The 15,957-nt window shown below is 36.4% G+C and overlaps 1 protein-coding gene across 1 annotated transcript in view; it reads left to right on the forward strand.

Moving 5' to 3' along the window:
• The first annotated feature begins 6,560 nt into the window (after positions 1–6,560).
• Positions 6,561–15,957, forward strand: part of exoc3l4 (exocyst complex component 3-like 4) — a 28,930-nt gene continuing 19,533 nt past the window's right edge. The window contains exons 1-7 of the mRNA XM_054614143.1: positions 6,561–6,732; positions 9,229–9,465; positions 10,810–10,923; positions 11,602–11,835; positions 13,062–13,458; positions 13,544–13,762; positions 15,656–15,773. Of these exons, the coding sequence (XP_054470118.1) occupies positions 9,255–9,465; positions 10,810–10,923; positions 11,602–11,835; positions 13,062–13,458; positions 13,544–13,762; positions 15,656–15,773 (1,293 nt within the window). The 5' untranslated portion in view covers positions 6,561–6,732; positions 9,229–9,254. The remainder of the gene's footprint in view (positions 6,733–9,228; positions 9,466–10,809; positions 10,924–11,601; positions 11,836–13,061; positions 13,459–13,543; positions 13,763–15,655; positions 15,774–15,957) is intronic.

The raw sequence follows: 15,957 nt of genomic DNA on the forward strand, positions 1-15,957 counted from the left end.
TGGTGGTAGACAGCCCCAAAAAATGTCCACTGTGAATTTAAACTGACACAATCTATGAAGGCATGAAGGGGAAGCATATGTGGGGGAAAGAAACAAGGAGAGTGACTTACTATGTCACAATTTTGTGCAATAAACCCCAGAAAAATACGCATTTAAAAGACATTCCTGGGTTATTTTAATGGACACAATGTGCAGCTTTGTTCAGTTGATTATCCTGGTTCACAAACCAGAGCTCCATCTGCAGCGATGCAGAGATGAGAAGCAACAATAGATTTGCAGTATCTGTGTCGGGTGATTTCCTGTCTGGTGTTAACGTTTGATTGACGGGTAGAAAACCTCCAGGCTGTCTGGGTCATCTGGGTCTGACAGGCATGAATGGACCTAATTTCCATATGTAATTTTCACTCAGCGAATGTAATATTTCGTCCAATAACATGACTTTTTATTATTTCAGTGATGGAGATGTGTCAGCATGGAGCTATTACTGCCTGTGCATTCAAATGAGAAATACCAGGAATCATGATTCCTCTTTTCCAACATGAAACTATGTAGCCTTAAATCCCAATATTTATTATTATTAAATGACTTATTAGTAGTAGATTTGTTTGTTATTATCCCCTGTTATGAAATGGGTACATCAAACATTCGTATGATTTCAATTTCTGAAGGCCAGGGTCCGTTTTCGTTGACGCTCCTTTAGGTGTTTAAGTTACGTGATACTCTTGATGGCCACTGCAAGCCACTTTTTCCTTCGCTATTCCTCAACTGTTATGATATGAAATTGCCGATTTTTTAATTTTGTCCTGTTATAAGTACAAACAGTTACACAGCAGTCTCTGCATTGCTTTAGCGCATAACAGTTTAGTGAAATTTTTTGTGTTTTATTTTATGAAGGGAAGGTTAGCTCATTGCCCTAAATTACATTTATTGTATACATGTATCTTACTGTCGCTGACTTCAAGATGAGACAAGAAAACTAGTTTTACATTGTAGAGAAAAGAGAGATTTAGATAAATAAATACCCCCAAAATTGTCGTTAATCTGTATGAGATAAATTAACACAGGGACATAGGATTAAGATTGAATGTGTCTTTAATGTATTGCAGTTAAGCGCAAAACTCTTGTTTTAAAATGAGACAACTTGAAATATTAAAAAGCCAACTGGAGACAGCATTTAAACAGCTGATAGAGCTAACGTTAGCTAAGATAGCTTGCTAGTCACACCTGGTCAAATCTGCTAGCCAACGTTGTCAGAGTCAATGAAACTGCAGATTTATTTTGATATATTTAGCATATAACCAAAGATAAATTAACAATTAAAACGGGATACTGTGTCTTTAATATATTGTTGTTAAGAACAACACAACCCATTTAAATCATGTTATTTCCTTAAAGCGCATGTTAAATATCTGGACGTAAAGTGAATTGCGGACCTCACAAGGTTCTAGTTTTAACATGAGTTAACTTGAAACGGTGAAAAGTCAACTTGAGTTTTAACCCACTCCTAGAGCTTACGTTAGTTTGTATAGATAGGTAGCTACACCTGGTCAAATCTGCTAGCCACAGTATTTAAGAGTCAATAAAATTGCAGATTTATTTATGTATATTTAGGATATATTGATATATGAACAATTAACACGGGACAGAGGATATTTGAAATGTATATTTTTTATTTTGCCGTGTCTTTAATATATTATTGTTTAGCACAACAAAAGACATTTAAACATCTGTTATTTCTAGTTTTAGCTGGTTCATTCTGTACCTCACAAGGTTCTTGTTTTAACTTGAGTCAACTTTGAACAGTAAAAAGTCAACTGGAGTTTTTAATCAGAATTTACATTAACTTAAATAGCTAACTGACTATACATAACTAAAATCTATGTTTGTTAACATATTTAGCATGGAACAAATAATACATGAATACAGGACACTTTAAAAACGTATGTTTAATTTCACTTTAATATATTAAGTTTAGCACCCCACAAGACATTTAGACCCTTATGTCATATTTAGCTAAAATAATCTGCTATTTCCAAATTATTTGTGTGAGAAAAAGAAAATGCAAATGAATCGTATGATAACACATTTAAGCCCTGCAGTCTGAAAGAAAAGAAACAGGAATGATTATCTGACCGAGGTTGGGGATAACGCAATAGTCATTTGTTTCTTTTTTTTTTCAAAACAATACAGCATATATCATATCAAATAATCTCAATTACATTTCCTTAGCTTGACAAAGAGGGTTTGTAGCACTGCAGCATAATTGAACATTCAACATCTAAGCTCATGGACATCTGGTCTCATACACACACCATTCACACGCCACAGCTTTCCTTTCATTATGCAACACTAATCTGAAGCCTGTGGTCAAAAGCATCCATTGTGTGGCGAAGCTGCTGCTGAGTTAAAGAGCCACGGTGGAAATCCCTGGACTGTTTGCAAACCCATTGACCAACCACTTTTAAAAGAAACATGATTAGATTATTTAAATATCTCCAGAGCTACTGGATGGAGTGGCATGATATAAACATATATCCCCTGACTTTTTTTCTAGCGTAACATTTATGGTGTTTTTGCAAAATGTCTCGACAGCTGTTTCATGAATTTACATGGTATTTGCTAAACAAATTAATGTTCCCGTCAGGATGAATTGTAAAAGCGTTGGTGATATACTGACTTCTTGTCCAGTGTCACTATGAGTTAAACATTCTAATTTATCCGAAACTCTGATTTATGACCAAACGTGCAAAACTAATGACATTTTTTACTAAAATGTTCTGTTTGTTTATTTCGTTTGCTCCTTTGTGTTCTTTTTTGTTTTGTTTGTCTTCGCCCTATGTAAAGCGTCTTTGGGTATCTAGAAAAGCGCTATATAAAATTTAAGTATTATTATTATTATTATTATTATTCCCTTCAGCCTCAACTGTTCGTTGTGTTTTGTGTTAATTGGCTAGTATCAGCATACTAACATGTTAAACTAACACAAAGTGTAGCTTCCTGCCAAGGTCTGAGTTTAAATCCATCCAATGCATCATTTTAATCCCGTTTGAATTGGGCCAGATGACATTTGTCAATTTAACAGATCATTTTGCATTCTTGTAGTCAAACTGTTGGAAGTATTAGACTGTGAAAATATGTAATAAAAAGAATGTACATCCAGAAATCGACTTTGTGACATCTCTCACTAAAGCTATGACACATGTGTATTTCGTACCAGGATGCAATGACATTAAAAAAAAGGTTCTTGTTCGTTTTTTCCCCTACTGGCTGATAAAAAGATTCCCTGGATAACATCTATCAGGTAAGATAACATAACATTTGTTTTGTGGCCAGCTAACGTTAGCTGGCTAACTAGCCGGCCCCTAGATGAGCTGAGCTGTGATTGTAATGCTACACAGTGGTTACTGTTAAAGTAATAATTAATATTCGCTGTGAGTAGAGGTGAAGAAAGAAGTCTCATTAGAGGGCTTTAACTTTATTTTATTTCGTGACGAAGATTTGTACCAAACTGTTGACTTTATCTCAGAATTCACGTGTAAGATTTGGGCCAATTTTAAACATCAAATGGTGTTTTGAGCCATATTCAACCATGAAATGTTCGTCTTTTTCTTTTAATTTGTAAAGAATGTCAATATTAACACCAGCATTAATTTGTTTTATCACAGTTCAGTCATATCATTTAGTTTATAGCTTCAAAAAATAGTTTAAGTGGGTATTTACTCCTTAAATTGAGTTAAATTTCATATGTGGAAAACAGTATTGCGATTATTAAAAAAAAAAACAACTAAAACTACATTTTAAATATGTCTTTATGTCAGTTTTCACCTACATTTTTCATTAAAGATTTCGATTTGGGTCAGAGAAAAAAAGATAAATAAAATAAAGACAAGATGGATGAATGGATAAAACATGGTTTGTTGTGTTAAGCTGTTGCTGACACTATACTGTAGATAGCAGCTCAGTAACTGTTTCATTTCCGTAGATCTATAATCCCCTCACTGTATGTCACTCACACACACACACACACACACACACACACACACACACACACACACACACACACACACACACACACAATATGGAGCAGTTGGTCACGATGCCATTCATCTGGACCGGAAATGTACAATGCTGATCTTTTCTCGATCATTGGAGCTGCAGCAGATGTCTGACATGACCTGATTTAAACAGCAGCTGAATACAAATCTCAATATTTATATCCACACACTTTAAACTATATTTAACATCTATCTCCTGCAATTAAAAAAAAAAACAACAACATGAATGTTACGACACTGCCTCCTCCGTGACTGCACAAGAATATTTTTTGGATTCATCATCAGGAACAAATGTGTCAGATATCTCCCTCCAGTGGACGTACACGGTTCATGTTTTTTATTTATTTCATCGCACTTTGACCTGACAAAGTTCAGGTGGAAAGCAGGGAGGCATTATCAACAACTGAGGGTTTGTTTTAGGTTTGTTTGAATGCAGCTCTACCTAAACTAGAGCAAGTAGAGATTCAAAGAAAATACTAAAAGCTTGTTAGACAAAATCAGTTTTATTTTTACTGCCATTGTTCTATTTAACCTTTTTTTTATGTCTCTAAAAACCCTACTACTTCAATAAGTAAACTTTGCTTGTTTTTGGTTCACAAGCTATAAGAAGGTTGCAGTAGATGACAAATCAAATTTTATGGCTTAAGTGGAAATTTGTCTCAGTGACAGGGTTCATTAAGTTGTTATCACCACTCAGGAGATCCTGAATGCACCACAAGAATCCACGCTTCATTGTACTTAAATATTTTATCACATTTACTGTGTAATTTTTTATTATCTTTATATTGTAATAGGATGTTTTTTCTCACTTTCTTTGCAACCTTTTTACCAAAATGTAAATTACACTGGTGGAAAGTTCTAAGGAACATTTACTCAATGACTGTATGTATTTTACGGTTCTTGTACTCAACTTGAGTATTGTCATTTGCTGTTACTTTATACTTCTACTCTACTATATTTCAAAGTGGAAATGTTGTAAGTTATTATTAACTTATTCATCTGACACATAGACTTCACGTAAGAAAAAACAAGCATTACAAAACAATGTTAAAGATTAAACCAACGGTTCTAAACATTCCTGGTCTTTGTTCTCTCACAAAAAACAATGTCTAACTGAGGCCCCACATCATGTTTCCAACGTCTATGAGTTGTTAGCAAGAGAGAAACTACTCAGATGGTTTCATTCAAAGAAATGTAAGATAATTTAACTGTTGATTTAAGGTTTCAACATAAACAAATATAGATTGATTCCGTGTTTGTAAGTTAATTAAAAATAGATTTACCATAATTATTTAAGACCTTTAATTTGTAGATATAATAACACAATTCACATTAAATGTCAAAATAATAAAGGTAAAAGATGAAAATGATGGAGGAAACAACAGTTTGAATCTCTGCAAGGGATACAATAATGTCATAAATAACATTATTATAAGCAATGATATGACACTTTAAACGCTCAATAGAGGGTCAATACTCTATTATATCTTATAATGAAATTTAGTAGAACATTAACAGGCCCGTCAAGTCATGATTTAATAAAACAAAGGTACAACTCTCCTTTATTTCATATAAAAAATTTAAGTTCAAAATAATTAAAACAGATTTGTGTATCAGAAATTAGTTTTTTCCTCCAATAAATCATCTCACAACACTTCAAATTTATCTTGTGACCCTTTAGTACTTAACTAAACTGGCTAACTATGAAGTAGTTTAACTAGCTCCACTCTGAGCAGCTACAACAATTAATATATAAGTACTCAGGTCCTTTCATTCTGTAAAAGTACCAATACAACAGTGTAAGTATACTCCGCTACAAGTATAAGTACTGCGTTTAAAAACCCTCTTACAATAACAGAAGTAATATCAGCAACATGTACTAAAAACATCCAAAATAAAAGTAGTCATTTTGCAGAAAGAAATGCCCCTGACACAAGTATAAGTACCTCAAATTTGATATACATTGACTACGTTTCCCCACCGACAATCTTATAATGTGTAGTAGTTTATTCTTCAGAATGAGTACTTTTTATATGTAATTTACTGATAAAATACTTCTTAAGAAAACCAATTTTATGGAGAAACTTTAACTAGCAACGGCGTACTTTTACATTACTGAACTGGTAGTACTTATACTCAAGTAATGTATCTGAGTACTGAGTAACCACTGCTAGATTATTACACCTGTTCATTTATGACCAAAGACCTTGAAACAGGAGTTTACGGGGTGCTCTTAAATGCAGCATGGTCGCCTGCTTTAATGCCACATTCCAGGTAAAAGATCTACCTGTAATCTGATCTTTTATTTAAAGTACACTAATGTTTACTGTAACGTTAAAACAGCTTGTGAAGATCTGATTCAGACTGCTGACAGACACCCCTTTAGATTCTATATCTGTCTAATCATTAACTCACCCTCTCTCTTTTTCCAAACACTAAAACACAGCAGAAGGTAGGAGGGTAATCTTTGTCATGTGGTTTTGACCAGATATACCAGCTGCCATGCTTTTTAAAAAAATAAAAACTACTTTGAACTCTTTCTTTTTCTCCCTCCAGGCAAAGTAAACTCTCCTTTTTAAAGCGGTTGTAGCACAAAGGTACAGAAAGTGAAAGCAGGAAACAAGTGGAGGTGAACAGAAGGTGAGCTGGCAGAGTAGTTTCTACCTGAGCTACGCAGGTAAGAGGACACCTTTTCTCTCTCTCTCTCTCTCTCTCTCTCTCTATACATTCAGTTTGAGCCTGTAACTCTTTAACGTAATGTACAGATAATATGCATTTGTCAAATATTTGTCTTTGCAATCAAACTTAAGGTTTTGCTTAACTTGTAGGGATACGTTTTGACTGGTAAATCAATGGCGCTCTGTATGTGTAAAGCAGGTTATTTGGTGTCAAACACTGTTATCAGCACTTTTTAATGCGTTGATCCTGACCTGTTTGATTAAATCATGACTTGACAGGCCTGTTAATGTTCTTGTAAATTTCATTATATGATAATAGAGTTGTAACACTCTATCGAGCATTTAAAGTGGCATATCATTGCTTATAATAATGTTATTTATGGCATTAGTGTATCCCTGCAGAGATTCAAACTGTTGTTTTCCTAATGCCCTTTAAGGAAACTCCATCATTTTAATTTTTTTACCTTTATTATTTTGACATTTAATTTGAATTGTATTATTATATCTACAAATTAAACGTCTTAAATAATTATGGTAAATCTTCTATTTTTAATTAACTTACAAACACGGAATAAATCTATATTTGTTTATGTTGAAACCTTAAATCGACAGTTAAATTATCTTAAAAATTAATCAAATAAATAAAGAGGCTTCTTTTATTGATATTTAATACTTCTACTTGTGCAAGAAGCTTCTGGACGTCTTCCCGCCTGTCTTAAAAGGGTCAAATTAATGAATTACTTTTAGATAAATTGTAGCTGCACTGTAAAGTGCTGTGGTGACAGTAAAGAGCATTGTTGGTGAGCTGCTGTTTTTACTTTCACTTTTTTGTCTTTTCAACCACATATTTACCTACTGACTTTAGAGACATTCAAAACAGATAATAAATGCTTTACCTCCAAAGTAAAATAAAACTGAAAGTATCTACGTTCCCAGCAGCACGGCGTCAATGTTGACTTAAAGAATTAATCCTTTTATTTATACAGGGATGACAATCTGTACATAGATATACAAATTATACCGAGTATGTCATTGTTAATAATGTTTTAGAATCTGTGGCGAAAATAATGTTTTTTAAACTTTAATGCTAAACAAGTGGAATTAAAAGTGGCCTCTTGGATGATACTTGGCTAATAATGGAAGCAACAAAGAATGGTGGACTTTCTGACACCTCAGGGGAAAAGGGGAAAAATAACAGACATCACAATGAAACTTCCCCTGTTGATTATTTAAATGAAGACAATCATTTTGAGTATTACAAGTTTTCTTAAATGTTAAGTTTGGATATGCAAAAGAGGCAATAAGTGCTTATTTTTAATATTATTGGATAAAGCCAGGGTCAAAATTCTTGATTGATATGTTGACATAGTAAAGTAAAAGGTTTTTCAGAGGAATTTGGGGAAATTTCTTTGTATCACTCCATGAATCAGAAAATACTGTCCACAGCCATAAAACAAATATCAATTTTGACCATGTTTTTAGATATAAACTGTTATATAAATCAGGCTATGAATGATATATGAACAAACCCCTCTGTGAAAACCTTCAGAATATAGATATGAATGAAACTGGAAAGTTTGTTTTTGGTTTTGAAGTGGAGATTTCTGGATGAGAGTCTGAGAAAAAACTCATTTAGAGAAAACGGCCTTAATTATATATTTTGAAGACACTACAGGTGAATAGGGTAAAATCAATATCAACATAAAACATCCCCAGTTGATTACTGACATAAAGTTTTTTTTGTATTACAAGTTTTCTGAAATGTTATGTTTAAATATGCAAATGAGGCATTATCTGATGGTTATTTTTGTTGAATTTAGGAGAAATCTACAGACGCAAATAGACAAAGTAGTGAAATAAACACCTACATTTGAGATTTTTTAATGTTGTCTTTCCACTAATCTGAAAGAAGACGTGTTTTGGAAGTAAAATAGACCATAATCTCTTGCATAAAAAAACAATGTTTTTGTCTGGGGTGTCTCACTTTATCCCTTTAATTTTCTTGTGGGCATTAAAGGGAACTCTGGAAAATGTAGGCAATCAATACTTAAGGTTAGGAGGTAGGTAAACAGAGTAATTCAACACAAAAAGTGATTCATTTGTAATCTCATATTAGAGTTTATTTCAAGTGATTATTATATAATTATAGGAGTTTAGCAGTCAGAGGAAATTCTGTAAGAGATATCTTATTTATAAAAGAATCAACCTGAAGCTATTAAAGTAAGTGGGGACAAAAATAGGATTTGGGGACATCTTCCTTCCAGTGGTGATGACACCCTTGTGTACAACATGAAGCTACAAGATATCCCAACATATTTCATTCTCCCACATGACATGAACTGCTCTGCCAAGTAGTTATCTGTAAACAAAAAAAACCCTGCTCCGCCTGTTTCTCCTGTCTGAACCCAAAAGCAAAAGCAAACCTGAACCACCATTCACCCTCCGAGCCGAGCAGAGAGCAGGTCAGACTGTCACCTCTTCATTTTTCCTCACAGGTGGGACGTTAATTAACGGGGATGAGATGTCTGACATGATGGACAAGTCAACTGAGAACCCAGAGGAGGACAGAGTGTCTCTCAAGAGCAACGGGAAGACGCCGACCATGGGAGTTTTTCAGACGCTCAGGAGGAGCATGCGTCGGACGGCGGAGATGAGCCCACTGTCGCCTGGGGGCAAGGGGTCAAAGGTCACGACCGACGAGGATTTGAAGTCACAACCGCCGCCGTCACCCAGTGAGTACCTGACATTAACTGACATGGGATCTGTGTTCAGACAGTAATGTGGCCTCTGAAGGTCAAAGGAAAAGAGATTTGGTGTTTGTATGCACGACAGAAAAAATCCCCCACAGAACCAGGAAGTGTTTAAAACTTTCAACATGTGTTTCCGCTTTGAGCTCACTTGAAATAAACTCTAATATGAGATTACAAATGAATCACTTTTTGTGTTGAATTACTCTGTTTACCTACCTCCTAACCTTAAGTATTGATTGCCTACATTTTCCAGAGTTCCCTTTAATGCCCACAAGAAAAAACGTTTTATGACACATTTTCTTTCTCAAAGAACACGAGCGATAGAGATTAATCGTTAGATGAAGGTGTCGATTATTATTTAAACAATTCGACTGGTCTGTGCTGGATCTGGAGATTGATAAAGCTATTTTATATATTAATTAGCAACCCTGTAAGATTGATGTCCGTTTCCTTTTTGGTATTTAACAACTGAAACTTTGCGATGTGCAGAATTTCTACGTTTCCCTGACTATAATCAAAACCTTCCTATCATTCAGTGTGTTGTAATTTAGTAGTGACCCAATAAGCTTTAACAAATACTTAACAAAGTGCCCTTCTCTCATTCAATTTACATACTTTTTAGAGGCCTGAAGAGGCAAAAACAATCCCGTATTTCACAAGAGAGTAAAGACTTTATAACATTTAGAATTTATTGTCTCAATTATCTGGATTTGTCCTTGTTCATCTTGTGCCCTCCTCAGATTTATCCCCTTAATACATTTGAGAAAGAGGCAGAGATCCACATTGCATTGTTTTATCAGATGTATGCAAATGACAGAGAGAGGCAGAGTCACTTTATTATCTAAATCTTTGGGTCCATTATCAGTCAATTTATTTAAAAGCAGATGTTTTCTAGACTTAGGCTATTTTTTTTTACCTGTTTCAAAGTGTTCTAGGGTTGATTTTTCCTTTAAAGAAGCGACACTTCGACAGCGATATGACAGAAAAACATTGTGTTCAGTGTTTTTATTTTTAAGTCCTAACATTTTGAATATTCTGCATCATTCTGCAAAGTTACATTTTTCCGGTTTAGTCTAACACAACAGGTAATTTAATTTACAGTAAGTCCTCCTGCTTTTCTTTTAAACCATCGTCACTGTCTGAAATGAGGGCAAACTGCTTTCTAAAGACTCAGGTGACTTTCCCTCTTCTGGGAGCCGGGCCAAACTTTATTTGATTGTTTTCATCAAGACTTAATCTTTGCATTCCTTGGTTGGTTTATTTTTAGGTCCCCAGTAACGCACCCTTACTGATGTGATTGTGAAACGTTCTGCTTCTCCGTTTCAGGTCTGAGTGTCGGCTCAGTCACGTCTCCTCTGAAGAACATCGGTGCCCTTTTCAGCAGAAAAGAGGAAGATGAGAGCGAAAAGACTGGAAAAGGTCTGACGCGTTCAAAGACAGGTAACTCCATCACTTACTACAAGATCCCTTTTAATATCAGTCACCTAGCTGCTGATTTTAAAGTTATAATCACATTTTCCCTTATTTCTATATTTTATATCCACATGACTTACAAAAATAATGTTGTTTTTTCAACAATACATACATTTCATGGCCAAAAGTTTGCGGATACCCATATAAAGTGTGGAGTTTTTAGCAAAAGTTGCCTTACAGACTTGCTTTAAGGAATTCTCATCCACGTTAGCTTAAAAGTGTTCTTGCTGATTTGTGAGTCGTCTCTTTTAAGTGACATTTTTACGTTGTTTTTAAACTTGTTTTCTGTTTTGTCCTTAAGGTCTATTATGTGTGGTTTTATGTGGTTACACTATTACGCTGCCAGAAAATCTAAAATATCTCGGCAAGATAAATATTAAATAAAGATAAATAAAAAAAGGTCCTGGTGATTGTTTTTAGTGCTGCTCTAGTGTCAAGATTGAACCTTCAATATCTGAATCATTGTATACTGTAGCATTAAGATTTTTATATTTGGAATAAACCATGTAAAAATACTTTTGGCACACAACACCTCTCACTGGTCACTGAATAAAGACATGGGGATAATGCACTGAAACAATATCCTCCCATCTGTATGACTACAATTGTGTGGGTCAGTAAAAAGTGTGTTTTCCATCTTCTCAGATCCGAACATGGGCGGGTTCGGTGACTCTTTCCTGAAAAGGGGAGCGTCCATACGTCGAAGCCTAGGATTCGGCAACAAAAAGGACAAAACCGGGAGACTGGAGGCGCTGGTCTCCGTCTCTGAGGGCTCAGCGGAGGAGAGGAAGGAGCAGAAAGAGGAGGAGGAAGAGGAGGAGGAAGAGGAAATGGAGGAGTCGTACACACTGCCAGAAATACCGCACACACCTCTGTCAGGTAGAGCCTGTTTATCATGTTTTATAACGTTATTTATCCAAGGAGGGTTTGCTGACCTTCTAGTTTGCAATGATTGATTTAAAAAAAAAAAAGAAGGAAAGCAGAAACAAGCTGTGAGTTGATTTGGTGAACTTCTTTTGGTGAACATCCAGCAGCTACAGAACAACATTATCATTCATTAGGAGTCATACTTCTGTTCTCCTGATGAATTTAAGTCCAATATTCTCTCTCTTTTTGCTCTGTTTTTGGTCTCCACCACCTCCTGTGAGAACCTTCTGTCTCTTTAGCTGCTAAACATCCCCAGCTAATCTTTAACTGAGTCTTTCTTCTGTTCGCTGTAGTTGTAGTGGCTTTTGACAACATTTTCTTTGGAAATGACGCTATGAGAGCACTGAGAGGGAATCAAAACAGTAAAGTTGAGAGTTGAGATTTTTTAATATTTAGTTTTTAACAATCAAAACAAAAAAATGTTCTGACTCACACAGGAGATGAAGTTTATGCGTAAGCGTTTTAAATAGTAAGGTTTTAGTGAAGAGGAAGAGTAATGTGAGAGTTTGTAAACAGATTTAATTAAATTCATAAATACTTTTTTTTGTTTTTGTAATCTTCGTGGAGGCATGAGAGAAAAATACATTTTATTTTAATTTCAAGGTAACACGGTGAGTTATTGAGTCGACAAATTACTTAACTTTTTTGCAAATATTTCCTGTTTGATATGTAATATTTTTAACTTTGTGGAACCATTAAATGTCCGTCAGGTTTATTCTGATTAGATTTTCTGTAATTTATACTTGCACAAGTTTCCTTTTAATGTACATAAAAAAGAGTTGGCAACTTTGTAAGTGTTTGAAGACATTTGTAGCTGCAAGTTAGGAATGCAACCTTTTCTCAAACACCTACCTGTCTCCTTCTCTGTCCGTATATTCAACTTATCTTTTGTCTGTTTTGGCAACAAAAGCTGACGCTGATAGGAATCTTTTTCCCAGTGTAAATACAGAGGGGTCAGTTTGTCTGTAGACACCACAGTCGGTGTCTAAATCCTGCTTTAAAGAGGAGTTAAATTCACTGTCACAAATCATTTCTTCTGGATTTATTGGAGTTTCTCTGCTGTGCATTGTTAATGATATATTGAGAATATGTTTAACAAATAAAGAGAACATTGTGTGTCCTCCCTTTCCTGTATTTATCCCAATGGAACATTCAAGCTCTTCAATTTGTGTTCCCAGTGATGCAGATCAATAAGCTGATCGAGGATGACATCCTGGAGGAGGCTCACCTGAACCTGCTCGCCCTGCGGCAGGAGTTCCAGCAGGAGCAGGAACGCTGCGGCGAGGACTCCCCCATGGAGCTGGTCAAGAAGGAGAAGGACCTCAACCTCCTCTACGGGGAGCTGAGGAAAAAGATCAACACCATCGTGCGCGACTCCAACTCTCTCCCCTCCAGAAGCAAGGAGATGCTGGTTCCCGTGGCTCGCATCATCCAAGAGGAGGAGCGACGAGCGGAGGAACCCGGCGGGCTGGCGGGCAGCTGGATGGAGGCGTGGAGGGAGGCGGTGGAGGAGGGAGCGCAGGCGAAGGTGTCGAGCGTTCCCCTGGAGCGGCAGGAGCAGAACGTCTCCTGGTTGCGGAGGAACCCGGCGGCTGGCGGGCAGCTGGATGGAGGCGTGGAGGGAGGCGGTGGAGGAGGGAGCGCAGGCGAAGGTGTCGAGCGCGGATCTGGGGCTGCTGGGTAAGGCCGTCATGGAGGACTTGCAGAAGGTGAAGACGGAGCTGCGATGGTCGTACCCGCCCAGCTTCAAGGTCTTCAGTTCCTACATGAGGAGTTACCACCGAGTCGTCGGGCAGCACATGAAGAAGCTGGAGCAGCAGGCGACGGAGCTGAAGGACCTGTTCTCTCTGCTGGACTTCATCATCAACTGCTACAAGAGGTCAGTGAACGTTTATCAGGGTGTTGAAACAAACAAATCAGAGGAAAAAAACGAAACCAACAGCGAATGTATCTGCTAACACGTTTATTGTGTGTATCAAAGCCTGATATCACCATGAACACACACACTGTAGTTTATTCTGACTATAGCTCAAAATGTGGATTCATCCGCCGCTGAAAATAGTCCCCAGAAAACACACCATTTCATCTTGTTTGTTTGACAAAAACTACAATAAGCAGCTCTTTAAGGAAATTACTGAACCTTTTTAGAAAATGTAACTTTAGCTGTAGTATGTACTATTGCATGCAGGATGCTTTTAACTGGGACATACTACTGTCACCTTAAACTTTGACCCTCTTGCTAAAATATTTGTGCAAAGGATTGTGGGTCATCATAGCCAGAAAAGCATGCTGGCTTGCATACTGCAAAATGTGACCGCACGTAGTAGAACATCCTGGTATTTTGGCATACTGCATTTGAAAGACCAGATCTTTTTTTGGCATACTAAATAGTCTGTTGGTGTGGTACTGAATCACACAATATATAATTGTGAGGTATTTTCAAATATTTATGTCTTCAGTATGAACCAATTGGTAGAGAAGTACAAGACAAATAAAGAACAACTTTGTTTTTCAGCATGGTAATATTTAAATAATTCAATAACTGTCATTTTAATCCCCCACACCGACCACTTACGTGCACAATGTGTGTAATAAGGTTGTATCCAAGTTTTATCCAATTCAACAGTTCTACGAATAATATCAATTAAGTGATTATTTGATTAAACAAAAAAAGATGTTAGGAATATACATCATGTTAGCAAAAAATAGACAAAAATAATACATTTTCAGTGTCAAAACAATTATGCTGCAAATTGGCGCTTTGACAGCATTCATTTTTACACGTCATAGCAGGGTAAACACTGGTGTAATTGAGCAAATTAATTATGATCCCATTCTATTTACACTCGAGGCCATTTCAGTGAGCCAGCACGAACAAAACCAGGACCTCAGCCAACCATAAAGGAACTGGGCCTGCAATGACATGTCAAAAAGAAAGGTTGCTGTGAAAAGGGCATGAAATCAAATTACCAAAACAAATTGACATGATGTGAAGCTTGGGCTTTTAAACCAGTGCATGTATGTTTGCCTTCATTCAGTGATTGGAAAATAACTTTAAAAATATTTTTTAAAAAGAGAGAAAGAGTGGGATGACGCCAGACTCCAGACATCTTGGCTACATCTCCTGACTGATTGTCTTTCTGCAGAAATGTTTATCATCTCAAACATGCAGGAAAAAAATCTTCTAAAAAACACATCTCAACAGTAAAGCAAATGCAGACAGAAATGTTTAAAGACAGCAGCAGAGTGAGCATGAGTCGGGGAAGCAGATAAAAATAAGTAAAAAAGAGGCAACTCTGCCAAACCCCCCCAAAAAACATGGGAGCTCAAAAATAAACTGATAAAAAAAGAAGCACAACATTCTCTCGAGGCCAAAATGGAAAAAGATGTAATCAGGTCGTGTGTCTCGCAGATTATGTAAAAGAGCAGCCTAAAAAAACACTTCTTTATTCAGTTTACCACACACACACTGTGATATTACTGTTCATACACAAATACTAATTATCCTGTATTCTTTTTTTTATTTATAAGAATGATGCATTTCTTGGTAACTGTGAACTGCGTGTACTTAGAAGTATTTTAAACTATTTTTTAATGCTTCAAAGCATTATTTAAAGATTGTTTCCCAAACTGTTCTGGTGAAATCTGCAGAGCTTGTAACCTGATTTCTTCTCTCCTCCCCAACATGAAGCGACACGTCTCTTGGGCATTCTTTGGCGCCCGCAGATCGCATGTAAAATGTTGTTAAATGTGTCTTGTTTCACCCGGACAGCGAGAGGATCATGGGAAATCCCTCCCTGCAGCCGGACATGAAGGATGAGAGCTCTGACCTGCAGCTGGAGGGCGACTTCCTGACGCATCTGAAAGACAAGTACTGCTGCAGAGTGAAGGTGAGGAGCATCGCTGTCTGTCAACTTTCTGGGAATTTGGGGATTTTGGCAACCTTGGAGATTTAATAAAAACATTTCTTTAGCTTTTTTTTCCACTAGGTGGTAAAGTAAACAGGCCATTTATTCCTTAATGAAGGGAAATAAAATGTTTATTTATGTGCAAAAGAACAAAATCCCACATACT

The sequence above is a fragment of the Anoplopoma fimbria genome, chromosome 15 (assembly GCF_027596085.1).
Source record: "Anoplopoma fimbria isolate UVic2021 breed Golden Eagle Sablefish chromosome 15, Afim_UVic_2022, whole genome shotgun sequence".
Lineage (NCBI taxonomy): Eukaryota > Metazoa > Chordata > Actinopteri > Perciformes > Anoplopomatidae > Anoplopoma > Anoplopoma fimbria.